At 46.3% G+C, this 16,097-nt stretch overlaps 1 protein-coding gene across 12 annotated transcripts in view; it reads left to right on the top strand.

Annotated features, from left to right (window-relative positions):
* CELF2 (CUGBP Elav-like family member 2) overlaps positions 1-16,097 on the top strand; it is a 797,242-nt gene that overhangs the window by 721,656 nt on the left and 59,489 nt on the right. For 11 of the 12 annotated variants that reach the window (XM_027593429.2, XM_027593422.2, XM_027593424.2 and 8 more), the window contains 2 exons: positions 6,121-6,255; positions 14,691-14,770. In XM_027593429.2, the coding sequence (XP_027449230.1) occupies positions 6,121-6,255; positions 14,691-14,770 (215 nt within the window). Of the gene's footprint in view, positions 1-6,120; positions 6,256-14,690; positions 14,771-16,097 lie in introns of those variants that run through there. The other variant, XM_027593432.2, reaches the window with a different exon arrangement.

Genomic DNA, 16,097 nt, shown 5'->3' with positions numbered 1-16,097 from the left:
TGGAATACCCAAGTAGCTGGACCATGAAAGGGTTTCTTCTTTAGCTTTGCTGCTGTGTGGACACAACGCCTGACTTAGAGAACCCGTTCTACAGGCTAGCCACCTGGAGGTCTCAACTGGTTGGTCGCCCTTGCTTCTAGTGTCACCTCTGGACTCCGAGGCTGATGTTTGCTCTGGGTCTAGAACGGCAGCAACAGAGTAGAACCGCTCTCTGCCAACCGTTTTGCACGATCTCAGAAGCCAAGCAGGATTAGACACTGTTATTACTAAGATGCAAAGATACCTAAAAATGCCGTTGTTCAGGAAGCAACTCAGGGTAGCCGGTGAAAGCTATCTCGAGGAGCCCAGACTTGACCCCCTGACTGACCGTGCAGGTGTTGGCTGGGTCCTTGGGCAGGTTCTGTAACCTCACCCAGCCCCCATATCCCCGGCTGTGAGAGGGGGCGCTCGGTGGTCCGCAGTCGGAATTCTTCTTGTGACGCCCACCTTACGGGGTGCTTTGAGGAGTACATAAGTTAACATCTACAAAGAACTTGGCCTAATGCCCGGCACTTAGTGATTATTCGCTCTGCTAAGTCATCGGCGCGCTTGTGGGTGGTGAGGCGGTGGTGGTATGCTTTGTGGGCAGCCGAGGCTGCTGCTCCTACCAAAGCACGGCTCCGGACACAGGCAGGAAAAACCACCTCCACACACCTTCTCGCTGGGCCAGTTCTTCCTTTGCTTTATAGATTGACCTTCACTTTCTTGAGTTTCCGGGGCTGGGCGGGGCGGGGGGGGGGGGGGGAGTCAAAAAGTGTAAGTGGACTGAAAGCTCCTTTTAAGGCATTTTTCCTTATGGAGGTGCAAAGTCTGTGCCTCACCTTGAGAGACGGAACAGGCCTCAGGGTTCTCCTTGGACCTGGCTGAGGAATCAGGAGCGATGTATCATTTTCGAAAGCAAGTGATAAAAGGCGCAAGTCCTTTCTGATTTCACATGGCAATTTTGACAGGTAAGCATGGTTTCCAAAGCTCCTAGAGCACAAAGATTTCTTTGGTTCAGATGCTCTCAGTAGCTCCTGGAGTTGTGAAAGAGAGATAACGAGCTCTAATTGCACCTGTATTGGGTTTGCTGACATTTATGGATAGCACAAAGGACTCATCACAGTTAGACAGTAACCATCTTCATTATCAGTATGTTCGGCTTTCGGAAATTTTGTATTTGCTGAGCAAGAAAGGGCTGCTAATCACTGATTAATTAGTGATGGACAAATGAATTCCAGAAAGCAATCACTCTTTGAAGCCTTCGTCCATCTAGAGATTCTGACAAAGGGAACCACCGTGGCAAGCCCAAACACACTAGGTTGCTCTTGGATCTGCCCTGCCCTTCAGTATTTTCCTACACAGGCTTTCCAGATCTCCAGGCCTCCTAGAGCCTGCCCTCTTAATTGGCTCTGATTTAAGCTGCAGCCTCTAGCATATTTCTGCAAACTCAGAGCATTTTACTTCTAACTGTGCCAGGTGTTCAAAAAAACATCCCGTTCTGGATCAGCAATAAAATACTGGGGTCTTTAAGAAGAACACACCGAATAAATAGCCAAATTTCACAGACTCCAAGTTGTCTTACCATTCTTCCACTGCGTACAGTTGAGTAATGGCAGGGGAAGAGGCTTGACTGCGGAGGTGTGGATTCTGGATTGCAGCATACCCTAGCACATAGTTACTGTCTTTCATTCTGCATACCATGGGAGGGCCTCCTTTCCAGCTTTGTTTGCTATGCAGGAAAAGGTATACCACCTGTGCAAGATTGAAAAGTAAATGCAGTTGCCTGATCTGAAGTTTATCTAGCAGTAAGTGATAAGAAAAGCATAGAGGTTGCCTTTGGTTCTGTGCCAGGGGTCTCAGTGACCAGCCAGTGTTCACTCATGTCGTGCTCCTGGTTGAGAGGGTTGGTGTTTTTGTTTTGTTTTACTCTGTAGACAGCATAAATGCATCCTGCTTGAATCCTCCAACCTCACAACTTGTCTCAGGGCTCCTTAGAGCCTCACATCCAGAAATGCCAAGTAAGCCCTTTCTCTTTTCTCAAGGCCTCCGAAACCCCTGGTGTCCGTGCATTGAGTTCAGAGCTCACAGGGTCAAAATGACGGAACGTGGTCGGGGAGGTTGCAGGTTTGCAAGCCTCCAGTAAAGGTGGGAATCACAGGGCATCCCCATCCGGTCACTTTCCAGTGTACTGGAGGAGGAAGAAATAATTTTGAAATTTAAAGTGGAGAGACTCACGGATTTGGAGGCAGTAATTAAATGCCATATGTTAGCACTAACACATTGAAAAGTTGTTAATTAATTCAGGCCGCCCTGAATCCAGGTGTGACTTTGACAGATTGTACACCAGGGTGTTCACACAGACTTACAATTAGGGATTTTTCAAAAACGAAGTTTCTATTCCTCGAACTTAAAAAAGTCCCCACTTAAAACTTAAAATATTAACCCGTTCTCATGCCACGGGAGGAGAGCTTGAAATGGTCCCTGGTTTTGGAATAGCTTCCGGTCCTGTCGTAATGAGTGATGGGGCGCCCCACCAGCACAGCACTCGGTGTAAAAAAGTATCGCCCCTAGCTCATTCATCTGTTATCCTGAAGGAAAGTAGACTTTTCTTTCCTTCCTTTTTTTTTTTAATTTCCGTAAAGCACTTAACAGGATACTGTAAACACAGTAGGTTTGTTGAAGCAATCCACAGTCCCGTGGATTGAAAACCTAAGTGAGCCGCTGCCTGCCTATGGACACTGAGGAAAAAAACCCCACCAAGAAATTCATCAAAAATTGATGGAAAGTTCAGTGACTGCAGGATAATTATGTTTATTTAAAATGCTGACAACGCTGTTTAGGGATCCTCAGACTGGGAATCCCAGGAATAAGTTTTACAAATAAATTTTCACTGGGAAAACTCGAGGGGGAAGAAAGCGGGGAGTGAGTAGTTCTCCCCGTTTGCCCTTGAAGCACGCGCCACCCCAGCCGTTAGAACCACAGAGGAGTAGTACTAGGGCTAGCGAAGGATTGCCAACATCCAGCTTCCCGGATGGGGCGCGCGCACGGGAGGACATCGGCATTTCGGAAAGCGTCTGGGAGGTGTAGGTTTCCGTTATATTTCCTTAGCTACTACTTAGCATTGAAAAGAGCGTTCTCTTCCATCTCCCTGCCCGGGTTTAGCCAGCGGGATGCCTCGGAAGCCAGGGTTTGTTGACCGGTTGTTTCCAGTTCTTACTAGGCCTCTTAGGAAAAATCATTCTTTAGCTTATTCGGGAGCTGCACATTTAGCTTACGCCTGCATCACCCTGGAGCTCCAAACCTGCAGTGTTTCAGCTCCATGCCATCATGATAGGTTTCCCAGTGAAACCAAGGGCTCACTGGGAATTTATCATTTGCTTTTGTTTGAAAGAACTAAAACGGGATCCTTCAGAATAAGAAGAAATTCAATAGGATTTTTTTTTTTTTTTTTTTTTTTTTTACTCTCAGGAAGATAATTGGCCACAGCTTCCTCAGGTAGAGGTCCTAGAGAAGGGGGGCGGGGAGGAGGTGACAACTGCGACCAGCAGTTGGCCGCTCCCTGCTCTGCGGCACTTCAGTCCGTTCCTTCCCATCGGGGGGATGCCGTGTTCCCTCTGGGCCATCGTGTCATCCTGGTGACCCCACTGTTGGTGAGCACAGATGCTACTCCCACCACTAACCCATAGATCACTGGTAGCTCACCTGCTCTGATGGGAAAGAAAAGAGCTTCTTAAATGTAAGATTGTTATCTCAGGGATGAAGGCAGGTCCTCACCAGCTTCCCCCTACGACTCAGAGCCAGTGATGCCATTGCCCATGTCCACTGTGACGTACCCATTGCTGGGTAGCAATTACACCCAGGACCGGGTGTTCCTTTCCTTATACCTTGTGAGGCCCCCATGCTTCTACCAGTCTCTCCCTGTGCTCCTTAAAGGCCAGCTTACATGCCTTTCTCAGGCTCTTGGCACACAATCGGCAGCTCATGGTGCTGTGGCATCATGGCTTCCGATGGTCCCCAGAGCCCGAGTTTCTCTGCACTATCTCGGGAGCTGCCGGAGTACAGAGCGCGGCTGGTGGGTGGGATTCTGGGCTTCAGCGTTTCTGCCCCCCCCCCCCCCCCCGCCCCACTTCTCTCTGTTCCTTAAGAAAGCAAGGAAAGAGAAGAGTTGAAACTCATTTTATGGATGATAAGACCAAGGTCCCCAGAAGTTTTCTCACTCCCCAAGGTCGCACATCAACTCGATGGCAGGGCTGGGACCAGGCAAGTCTCCTGACCTGGCCCTGCCCTTCCCCGGAGGCCTCCTTTCCCTCCTCTGCCCTCGTAGGAAACAGCACCACGGGGGACAGGACTGGAGCCAGGAGTGGGCCAGCAGGTGTCGTCCAGGTTAGGCCCCCTCCTTGCTGAATGACCCCAGGCAAGTTCCCTCCCTGCCCCACGGGGTGGGGGGGTGTCTTTTAGAGTGAGACAAAACGTCTTTCAAGTCTCTCACTTCCAGTCTGGGCTCTACGGGAAGGAGCACTTAGCTCCCCCCACCCAGGCCTCTCAGAAAGAACTGCACTGTCCGCTAGAATGTCACCTGTGGCTTTTTAAATTTAAATTACTACAATTGAATCACAATAACAATTCAGTTTCTCAGTCACACTGGTCACAGTTCAAGTGCTCAGGAGCCACACATGGCTTTAGCTACTGCAGTGGACACCACAGACAGAAGGGTTCCCCTCATGGACGGATGTGGCTTCAGAGCAAACCTCCCCTGTGTCCCATCCCTGCTTCCCGCACAGATCTCTCCCGGGCCCTGGCGGGGGGGGCGGCGGTGTCCAGGCCAGTTCCACTCAGGCACCAAGAGCACCTGGCCCTAGAAAGCCTAAAATACATTCTTGTTGTTTAAATGAAAACGAGACACTGACTGTCCAGGACAAGAATAAGGGAGACAGAGATAAAAGCCAGTTGAAGAGCAAGGGTGAGATGATGATACAGACACAGGAAGCTATGAACACAGCGGTGGACGGCAGGGCCCTAAGCCAGCCTGCCTCCGGTGCTCCTGCCTCCAGCTGCCCTTGCTCCCAGTCCTAAGAAATGCATTAAAATGCAACACAGGAAGTAAGCAAGACTCTTCCCCATGGACGTCTAGAACGGGTTTTCTTTTTTTTTTTCTCTTTCCTAAAAAAAGGCTGCAAACACTGTCCTGAAATCAGTGATAATTGAGCCTTTGAGGGCTAAATGTAGGCCACTTATCCTGAGTGCAAGCTTGTGGATTTTGAGGAAAATCTCCCAGGTCATCAGAGGTAAACCTCGCCCAGTCTTTCCCTCCTGGCAGTCTCCAAGGTTAGAATGGGCGTGGGGTTGTCTGTTAAGGGCTCCAGCCGGAGCCTGGGGCCGTCCTGATGGGCTTCTCAAGTAGCCACAGCCCCGTTCCCTCCCTACAGTTGGCTTGCTCTTCAGTTGCAGATGCAGACCATGCCTTGTCCAGGTTAGAGCTGCATAGCCAGTGTGACAGACAGATGGACAGACAGGTTATTTACTGGCTCTCCAGAGAGACGAGCATCTCCCTTATCTCTTCTTATTGTCTGGATCCATGGGGCAAAGCTATTTGAAATTGGGGGAGAAGGTTTTCTCCAACGAGCCGCCCTATTAAAAGTTCTGTTTCCTATCGCACTTCCTCTGTTCGTCCCATTTTTCTTTCCCTGACCCTTTTTCTTTCTCATTCAAGTTAAAAGAACACCTACAAAAAAATTCAAAGGCGTATTCCAAAATATCTCTATGTCACAGTAGCATTTGGCAACCGCATGGAGCTTTAACATATTAGTAAGCACTGTGAGTCTCCAAACAGGGTGGGAAGTGGGGGAGGACTTTGTTGGTTTCCTGTCCTCTTAAGGTGTCGTAGGGGTACGCACGAGCTCACAGAGGAAGGCAGTGTCTGGGAAGGCCTGGGTGGGAGAGCAGAGCTGGGGAGCGGGGCATGGAAGTCGGAAGAGCTGGCCTTGGGGCGCTGCTTCCTCTCACATGACTGGGGGCCCCCAGCTTGAGTGGTAATGAAGCATTGATTACAAGAAAAGGGATAAAAATGGCCTTTGCTCATTCATTATTTTTATCTCCTAGCTGTGGAAGACCGAAAATTGTTCATAGGAATGGTTTCGAAGAAATGTAACGAGAATGATATCAGGGTGATGTTTTCTCCATTTGGCCAGATAGAAGAATGCCGGATTCTCCGGGGACCCGACGGGCTGAGTCGAGGTGAGTGTGCCGTCTATAAAGTCTCTTCCCTTAAGTGCTAATTGGAACTCTGTGTCACAATCAAGGTAGACGTAGCCACCGCACACAGCGAGAGGTTACCCTGTAACGTGTCCCGTGTGATCAAGTTATCCACCATGAACTTTTCACCGTAGCGGAAGTGATCGCCTTGTATTTCTCAGGTCAAGAAGGTTTTGAAGGCAGCATATTAGCTCAGGCTATCCCAGCCAGCGGGAAGCTGACAGGCTGCCCTGTCGTTAATACACCTCTTTCAGTCTCAGACTGAAGTATGTTTTGGGGGCGAGGGAGAGATGTGGAGGAGGAAAGAGAATATGGGTTGTTTTCATCTTAGTCTCTGGCTTCCTGCCTCTGCCCGAGAGAAACATGAAGGGGGATGGGCCTCTTGAGAGCGATAGAAACCAAGGAAAATCGGCAGTGCTCCCATGTAGCGCAGAGCAGGTAGGCAGGCACTCAGAAGCACTGGGCCTGTCCTGGGCTATGAGGGTTTTATTTTAAAGAACAAAACTCCGGGAGGCCTGAGCGCAGGAAGTCCGTTAAGTGGCAGAGAGATGACTTGGTCCAGAAGATTATAGGCTCCTCTCTGTCACCACGACAGAAGCAGAGATGGTGGCTTCAAGCACTGACAAAAAACAGTATTTTTACAAGCAGCTATCCACGGTAGCTGGAAATAAGTGTTCGCTTTCCATGTTTGCCTCTCCTTGGACAGCGTCACACAGAGCCTTCCCTAAACCACTCCTAAGCGCTGTCACTGAGCGTTCACCCCCGTCAGACTGCGTTTCCCGAGACAGCCCAGGAGGCTGGAGTCAGAGTGTATATATAAAACGTATTTTCTGCTGCTTCTAAGAAATCCGTATGTTTGCAACACAGAGAGGATCTCATTCTATTAATGTACTTACCGACGCAGCTTCCACGGGGCTAATTAGAAACTTTTCATTCCCAGTCTCTTGACCACATGCTGAAAGAAAAGCCCGGGCCTTAAGTCCCCAAGCACGAATTTTCCCCCATCTCCCTCATTTTAGCTGAATGCAGCACCATGTCAGAAAGAACTCTTGTTCCTTTGGCTCCGAGACATGAAACTTCACGATGCCAGCTGCTAGAACGGAAGGCACAGAGAACAAAAGTTTCCCGCCTACACCCACCTGCAGAGCCCCGCACAGGAGGGAGTCGAGTCCAGGGGACCCGTAGGAGGCCAACAGCTTCCAGCCTGCGGCGCCCGGGTCTTCTTCCGAAGGTGGTTTTAAAAGGAAGGAGGCAAGGGAGGGACAGCTGGAGCGTTCCCCGATAGTTGCGAAGGCTGTCCGTTGGCCTCACTGCAAACACAGGCGTCTCTGACAGCCGCATGAGTGGGCGCCGAGCGGGACGCTGACGCGCAGGCGCGGACGCGCCGATGACGCGCGGACGGTGCGCAGACACAGTGCCCGGGGCGGAGCCGGAGCTGCCCGCCCACGCTGCTACCGGCCCCGCCCACAGCAGCCCTGGGCCCAGGAGCGCGCAGCCTCGGGGAGAGGAGGGTGCTGGGACCGTCGTGCCGTCCCTCGGCACGCCCACCCCCGAGAGCCTTCCAGCCACGTGGGGTCGTCTGACTCTGCTGGCAGTCCTGATAGGTACGCACCCGCTCAGGCCGACCGGCCCGGGGTGGGGGAGAGAACCCTGCAGGAAGAGGCAGGGTGGCTAGACGAAGAAGAAAACGGGGAGGAAACACGTGATCCTATTTCCACAGCCCCTGTCCCGCTGCCAGTGTAGCAATCCGAACCACCCTTCTCTCCGCTCCTTATTCTCACGCTTCCGTCTTAGCGGTTTCCCGTTCGCCAGGGTACACAGTGAGAAGAAAGAACAGAAAGGAAGGCCCTTAAATTAATCATAGTGAAATTTATAGTGGCCCAGAGGCCAGTGACCCCGAAATCCAGTCCCAGAACTTCTGACGTGAACTGCAACCGTAGTTCCTTGTCCTTAGCTCTGTGCCTCAGTTTACCCCCTTGTAAAGGGCAGCAGTCACCACAGCTGCCCCGCTCACCTCCCAGCGCATGTGATGGATTTCCTGCAAAAGCGTGCCATCCACGCGGCTTAGGAGAGACCTCGGCTTCTGCTCTCCCTCTACGGGACCGGGTCCACCTGGCACTTTTCTCCGTCTGTCTGGCGGAGACGGTAATGAATAGCGTTGGTGCCCACAGTGTCTAGAGCTCCTTGAGCCTCCGTGAGTTACTTCCTCAGATAAGATTTTCAAGCCGCCCCAGCTTTCGCAGGAAAGAGCAGGACGCAGTACTTGACAAGAGAGCTTGGCTAATTTGATCTGCCGTGTGGTTGATGAGCCAGCACTGGACACCAGGAGCAGCCGATTTGAGACAAGTTCCGGGAGCACTCTCATCCGTATTTTATGCAGATGCTGGCTCAGTGTAAAGAGTAGAATACTCCTCCCTGCCTTTTTTTTCTTTTTCTTCTTTCTTCTTCTTTTTTCTTCTTCTTCTTTTTTCTTCTTCTTCTTTTTCTTCTTCTTCTTCACAGAAAAGTAATTTCTGGTGAACTGATGAGAATTCCCTACAGCAAAAAAAGGAAATACTAATTTATAAGCATTTGTTCTGAAATATAAAGCCAGACAGCGGTAGGTTTTTCAATTAGTGAGAACCAGGGACTCCTGGGTACAGGGGACAGCTCCTGAATCAGTGTATTTGTTAAAAGAACAATTGTCTTTCGTGCTACTATTTTGCTTTTATTAAAGAATTGCAGTTTTCAATCAAATATTAATAAGTGTCTCCCATTAGTGGCTCTGCAGATAAAGGGTGCTCAGCATTTCTAGTCTCCATGCCTGTTGCTGGCTCAGCTGTTTAAGACACAAATAAATAAATAAAAATTAAGTGAAAGGAAAGATTGGCTGCTCTGAAAAGCACCTTCTAATCCTAAACCGAATATAAACTAGTCAGAAAAAAAGTTTTTAACTCAAACCGTTTGATCATGAGGGAGAGGTACAGAAAAGTGGTCCACGTCTCTGGCTTCGCTTTTGCCCAATTCCGCTACAAGAATGAAGACAAAAGAGGCAGTTAGGGGCGCTGGCTCCCGCCACAGGCGTCTCCTGTCATGCCTTCTCTGCCACCCCTGTAGCTTCTCTGCCTCCCTGCAGGGTACGAAGCTGAGGCTTCTCCAGGCTTGTAAGACCAGGGTCCCCCACTGATGCGGAGTAGTGGGCTGCCAGGACTCACAGCTCTGGACTTCGCCTTAGAATCACCATCTTTAAAACAAAAGTCATCATCTCCATATTGGCAAGAAAGACCATTTGTAAAGTCCCATCAGATTTGCGCCATGTTCCAGATCGGACCCCACCCCGCCCCCCCAGGAATTGTCATGGCTATCCACGGATAGCACCTAGCATCTACCAAGCACGTTGAAACCAGCACTCAGCAAATAACAGGCGCCTGATTCTCTTTACGCACTATGCCCGCATCTAAATGTGCATTTTCCTCTCTGGGGGCAGTAACCTGTTCTTCCATCTTTTCTAATTTGGAAAACCTGGTTTGAGATGCTTTCAAGCGCCTTCATATTAACTCAGATCCTTCTGCAGTAGCAGGTCAGCCTCCCGGGCCTGCTGAATGAACCTTCTTCGAGAAAGCAAGCAGCATACCACGCGTCCGTGCATGGGAAGTCAAATGGGACGTTTGCTCTCAAAATCAAAGCTGGAGTCTTCTCAGCCAAGGCATTTATCTGTCAGTGTCCCCTCCGCCTGTTGATTTCCTAAAATACACGTTCTCCCTTACCCATAATCCCACAGTCAGAATGGACTACTTGGGTACAGGCTACAGGTTGTCTGCACCATGGCAATGATTATCTGTAACTTGGGAGACAGTGAAAGAGTTTATCTCATTTTTCTTTCCCCATAAAGTGTAGTCACATCTTCACTGCCATGTAAGGTAACTTTCTGCTTGTTTAAGAATATTCCAGCTGTGTTTATGGTGTTCCAACATTCTCCTGCCAAAACCCTTGACAGATGAAATTGGCAATATTCTCAGGGATGTTGGCAAGCACAGCTTGGATTTAGCCTTTAAATCCTCATTTGTTTCCGTTATATCTGATCAGAATGTTAGGACAGGGCTTTTGACTTTTAAAACATGTACACAGAGCAGACTTGGTTTTGATCAAGACGTCTTAGGCGTGCCCACCTAGTATCTAAGCATCTGTGGAATCTCGTATCAAATACCCCTGGGTTATCATGTGTAGTTTGTCATCTCATTCTGAGTGCAGTCTCTGAACCTCCTCTCAGGGGTGAGGTTTTTTGCAAACTAGTCAGTTCTGCTCTACACTCAGCCTCAGGTGGATAAACGAGCCTGTCTCTCCACACCAGTTCTAAATAAACTAACCCAGCACTGGGGATGGTGCATTCGAGTATTAGTTTGGATGCTCTCATGTTAGACTGATAGCATATGTTTAATAACCTCTGCCACTGCTAAAAAGATACAACGAGGAGAACTGGCTGCATTAAGAACTTTCTTTGGCCACACAGGAATTTATAAACAAGTCTTCCATAGACCGAAAGCTCCTTCATGCCGCACAAGTTATTTTAAATTACACTTCCCTCAGTTGAAATAGAGCAGACTGCTGCTTCTCTTTCAAAGAAGAGGCAGAAAAGCAAGAGGCCCTGGCATCGTACGTGCTTTTAAAAGTGCCTGCCTTCCTCCGTTCTTCCTTCCTTCTCTCCCTCGCTCTCGCTTCCTTTATTTCTGGCGCAGACCAAGAATTCATCTAGTTCTCTCAAAATTCTCCTGCAGCTGAGAGAAAAGGTAGAACACCTGAGTGAAGAGAGCTTTTCAGTTGAGATGACAAGTGTAACAGATGTGTTCCAGAATCTTCTCTGTGACAGGGCCACGTGCCTTCCTTAGATCCTGTCTGTGGGAGGAAATTACTTGGAGAAACCTTTCCCCAGTCAATCATTTATCTGTTTTAGCAGCAAGAAGGCAACCGCACCGAACTGGGAGGAGTTCGGTTCCTTTCATTTCTGTGAGCAATCTCTGACATTCTGGAGGTAGAGACAATAAATAATTGTAAGGTAAATTACAGGTTGGCCGCAGTTAAGGACGGAATTTTTCTTTACTTTTTTCAGCTATTATGTATTTGGAGAGGCTTTAAGACAATAATATACAGGCTGTCTTACCTAACAACAACAACAACAAAGCTTCATTATCTTGGTACATGTGATCTTTTCCCCCATTCTGGTTTCTCGTGCATTTTAGTCAGTAGCCAGAGAACTGACTCCTGAGACAGTACCCCCACTAATGTAGAACAGAAGAGGGCTGACCCTGAGACATTCTCGAACAGCAGAGGGCTGACTCTACAAGGTCAGAGCAGTTATCCTTTCAAGACTCAAAGGACTCCACTGCACCCAGAAGCTCATCTTTAGTAGAAGGGGCCAGTTGACCTAAGTTATTTTTGTCCAATGGGAAGTCAGTTCCTTGGCTTGTAGAAGCAGCTGACAGCCAGTCTTGATGGAAGAAGCTTATAGGACCCTATATTAGTGAAAAGCCACAGATTTTGAGGCCTAATCCTAAAGCCACCACCGTGGTTTCAGTGCCATGGAAAAGAAAATTAAAATCTAGCCATAGGACTACTAGAGCAGAAATTACAAAGGTTAACAAGCTACCGAGCCATGAAACATTGGGTTCTGAAGTTGCAGAACTTCATCCAAGATGGCAGAGAGAGGGGAATTTTCAACATACGCTCTCACTTTACAAACGACAGTAATTTTCCCTCTTAAGTAATTGAACACAGCACACAGTCCCGAACTTGAAGCCCCTGAGGAGACAGGTTCTCTCTTACTGCACCGCTGCCAATAGAGTAAAAAGGTTAAAGGAGTCATCAGATTTGTCAGATCATTTTTTTGGATGCAGTAAGAGTTATATAATTAGAAGTATCAGTCGAGCTTTTAATTGCAGGTTTCAGAGAGGAAAGAGCAATGGTTCAGGTTTATAGAGATGGAATTTTATTGTTCTATTGCTAATACTTCTGAGACCTCCTAATTGCTATATCTTTCTAAGTTGCTTAAAAAGTTCTGCTTGTTCTGAAATTGTGGTAAATGCATAAACTGTGCCTTATTGATTTCTGTTCACATTTTTACATTTTTTTTAATGCATTCTTAACCTCCATTTGGAAACTGTCAGTTTGGCACATGTTCCTGGATAATAAGAGCAAATAAAGTGAATGAAACAATCTTCTTGACTATTAAAAGCAGAGTTAGGCCAGGTTTCACGTGATGTCAAATATATCTCCATTAGATTATTTGCAAAAGCAAATAATTCCACTGTGGACTCAAGATATGGAAGAAGAAGAATCTTAGCATTATCTCCTCTGTTAATGTCGATGATAATCACAATGTTTTTGAAGGGGTATTATTTTAAGATGGATGGTAACTTTGGGGCTCTTGAATTATAGAGCTGAGTCCGCGATATGGAAGCCCATAGACGTACTGTCATCTGTCTCACACTATTACACACATCTTCTAGATGCCTCAGAGAAGGCTCCAGATCGCTTTCACTGATGACAGAAGCTACAGCCAGTGGAGGTGCAGACAATGTGTTTAAATAGTAAGCTTCACTAGCTGCTATAATGTCAGAGAAGTATATGAAACAGCTCGGCATTCATAGCAAGCTAGACCTCAGGCTTCGTAAGGCCAGCTGAACTGGGAGGTCAATGAGAGATGACTCTCCCATGTACTGAGAGAGTTTTGTTGTATTAAAAATTACAGCGTGATGCAAAAAAAAAAAATGCATTGACTTATTTTCATGACTGGATGTTTTTGTGCTTTGGGAATAATGGGCAGGTGTTGCTTTCTCTTATTGCTGTTTGATTAAAAGGTGCTAATACAGTATTGACTTGATAATCTCACCAGGTACACATGCAGAGCAAAAGAAGAAAATATATTTTATGGCTCACAAATTGATTTACATAAACCAAACAATCTGCTGGTTTTTGGTTTTGTTGTGTTTTTGTTTTGTTTTTTGGTTTCTGGTTTTTTGTTTTTTTTTTTTTTTTTGGATGTAGAACATTCTGTTTGGCTTACTGGCCACAGGGGCAATAATCATGCCAGAATCCCACTTTCACGCATTCACTTGGAGATGACAACAGGCTTCTGCCTCTCAGTGTTTAGATCTGCTTCATTTGGAAATCTTTTAAGTAGTAATAATAATAATGTTTTGAAGAAATTGAGTGGAACACTAAATTATTCTCTGATACCTAAGTTCAAACTGTGCAGAGCTAAAGAAGCTGAAAATCAATGCACTTTTAAAGTCATTAGAGATCATAAGTGAAATAAGTCTGCGTTGCTTTAGCTAAGCTTTTAGTGTGCTGTGGTATTATTATAAAATCAGCCTGAATCTGCATTAATTTCACAGTCTTTTTCTCTAAGAAGCCCAAGGGTGCACGATGAATAAAATGTAAATTTCAGAAGGCAGTGTTTTTATTAGCGAAAAGGGCAACGAGCCATGTCGTTGGAGCGGTGACCTGCACGGTGGCCGGCACCTGCCACCAGGAGCTGGAGCAGGCAGTGTGGATTCTGGTTAGTTTATAGCACGAGAAATAAAGAGCCATGGAAAGTTCAATGGGTCTCACAGGAAACATTCAGAGAACTGTACATTGTCTTGTGGGTGTTAGACTTTAGGTCAGATCTCTGATGCGTACCCGAAACCACAACTTGGGAAAGTCATAAAGATTTTCTACAACTAAGAAATCCAACGCAGATTTTAAAGTTTCACCTTGTGTGCACTATTGACTATTCTCAGAGTAACAGAGCATTTGTTTTTGTTCGTAATTAATAATTACCAAACAGTTCCTGCAGGATGGGGTATATTTCTCTGCATTGGAATCGCATCAATGTATACGTATACATATATATGTTTTAACTATCCAGAAGAGATGAGATGTATTTATTTGCTGACATTTTGAGCCTTTGGCATTTATTTGCTAATTTGCCCTTGGTGTGAGGATTTTATTATTTGCTGCTTAAAAATCAACGCTAGAATTTGAAATCCAAAAGCCCGAATGTGTGGATGCTCTAAGTAAAGATGATCAGCCAAGGAGAAAAATGTAAAATAGCTACTTTTTATTTTAGAAAATGCAAACTAGATCTTGCTAATTTCAAACCCCCCCGTGGCTTTAAAAAAAAAAAAAAAAAAGTGCCCAACACTTTCCCCTCGTCTCCATTTTAAAAAATAAACTAGTCAATAAATAAATCTTTCTGCTTTGGTCAGATTAGCAAGTCAGCACTATGAATAAAAAGCAAACTAAGATAAAACCAAGAGAAGTTGTTGATTTTTATGTACTACTGAGAACAGTGGCGTCCTGTGGCAGTTCTCGTAGACTGTGTTGGTTTAACAAGCGTCCAACCCTTTTGTCTTGTTGTTTTTTGTCTTTCCTGCTCCCTGTCCCCTTGTTTCCCACAGGCTGTGCGTTTGTCACATTTTCTACAAGGGCAATGGCACAGAATGCAATCAAAGCCATGCATCAGTCTCAGACCATGGAGGTACTGTATCATCTGCCCTTTCTTTGTTTTCTTTGTGCAAATGATGGGGAATGGGAAAGCAGATCTCTCCTGTGCGGATTGTTCACATGACAATCACAGATGGACACTTTCACCATCTCTTCCATTCATTCATATTCATCCTCTCTCTCGCTCTCTCACTCTCGCTGTCTCTCTTTCTCTGAATTTTTCCCCTAATGACTTGAAATGCATTTAGTAAAACCTTCCACGTGCTGTACATTATTTTTTTGAGCCTTTTATTGCATTGGCCTCAGGCCCTGCAACGTAACATCATGATGCAATTTGAACCAAGACTCCTTCTCGACCTCTAAAGGATCCAGTCCATTCCTGGTCCAGGGTTGGTATGGAGTCAGCCTTGACAGGCTTCCTTCCAAATTGCAGCCTGCCCTGTGCCAGTCACAGGGTTCTTTTTTTCCCTTTTTCTTTTTTTCTGTTCTTTTTTTTTTTCTTTTTTTTAATGTGGGGTCAAGTTCTCTTTAGTCGAACAGAATTGTGTTTTTGCATCAAGAATGTTGGGAGACAATTAATACTTCTCCTACACTGTTTAACCAGTGAAAATGTTAATGTATGAGACTCCCTTGAAAAATTAGATTTGTCTTTTTACCCAAAAAATGCACGATAAAAGAAACATAAAGGCTCAAATTTGGTCTCCTAATGAGAGATATTGGCTTTGGGGGAAGATCGATACGTTGATGTGGGTGTTTCGCCCACACACGTAGATAGATGGCTCTGTACTTCTAGTCTGTGATTTGGGTCTGGCCTTTCAGAATTTTGCACAAAAGCATTCCAAGAGTGATATGCTGTTACTCTGTATTGTCTGGTAGAATCATCTGGGAGTGCATGTTCTGTACTCTGTATATCTGTGTATGGGTGAGCTTTTCTGGAGGTGGCCCTGTGGTGTTACCTGAAGTTACGTTTTCATCTTCTGAAAAGCAAAATATTTTCAATTTTATTTAATGTGCAAAAATTTCTTTATGGATCGTTTGCGCTTTTTTTTTTTACCTCCGTTTTTTGGGGGGTTTTATTATTTTTTTATTTGTTTGTTTTGTTTGTTTTTTGCAATGCTGCATCTCCCAAAGCATGCTGGGAGCTAAGTGATCATTCTGCGTCATGTTTTGTGGGCAACTTTTTTTACAGTGAGGCGGAAGGTGGGTGGACAAGGGGGGAAAGGAGTGTGCATGGCCTTGTCATTAAGTGTTTACTGTATTTTTCTGAGTTTTGATATCAGCATTGCAAAGCCTATTGTCTTTTTCGAGCTTCATTTTGACTTTGATATTCCTAACATATCTTATATAATCACTGTGTTTTC

The sequence above is a fragment of the Zalophus californianus genome, chromosome 9 (assembly GCF_009762305.2).
Source record: "Zalophus californianus isolate mZalCal1 chromosome 9, mZalCal1.pri.v2, whole genome shotgun sequence".
In the NCBI taxonomy this organism is placed as follows: Eukaryota; Metazoa; Chordata; class Mammalia; order Carnivora; family Otariidae; genus Zalophus; species Zalophus californianus.
Note: the sequence above shows the minus strand (reverse complement) of the source record. Positions and strands in the feature narration are given on the sequence as shown.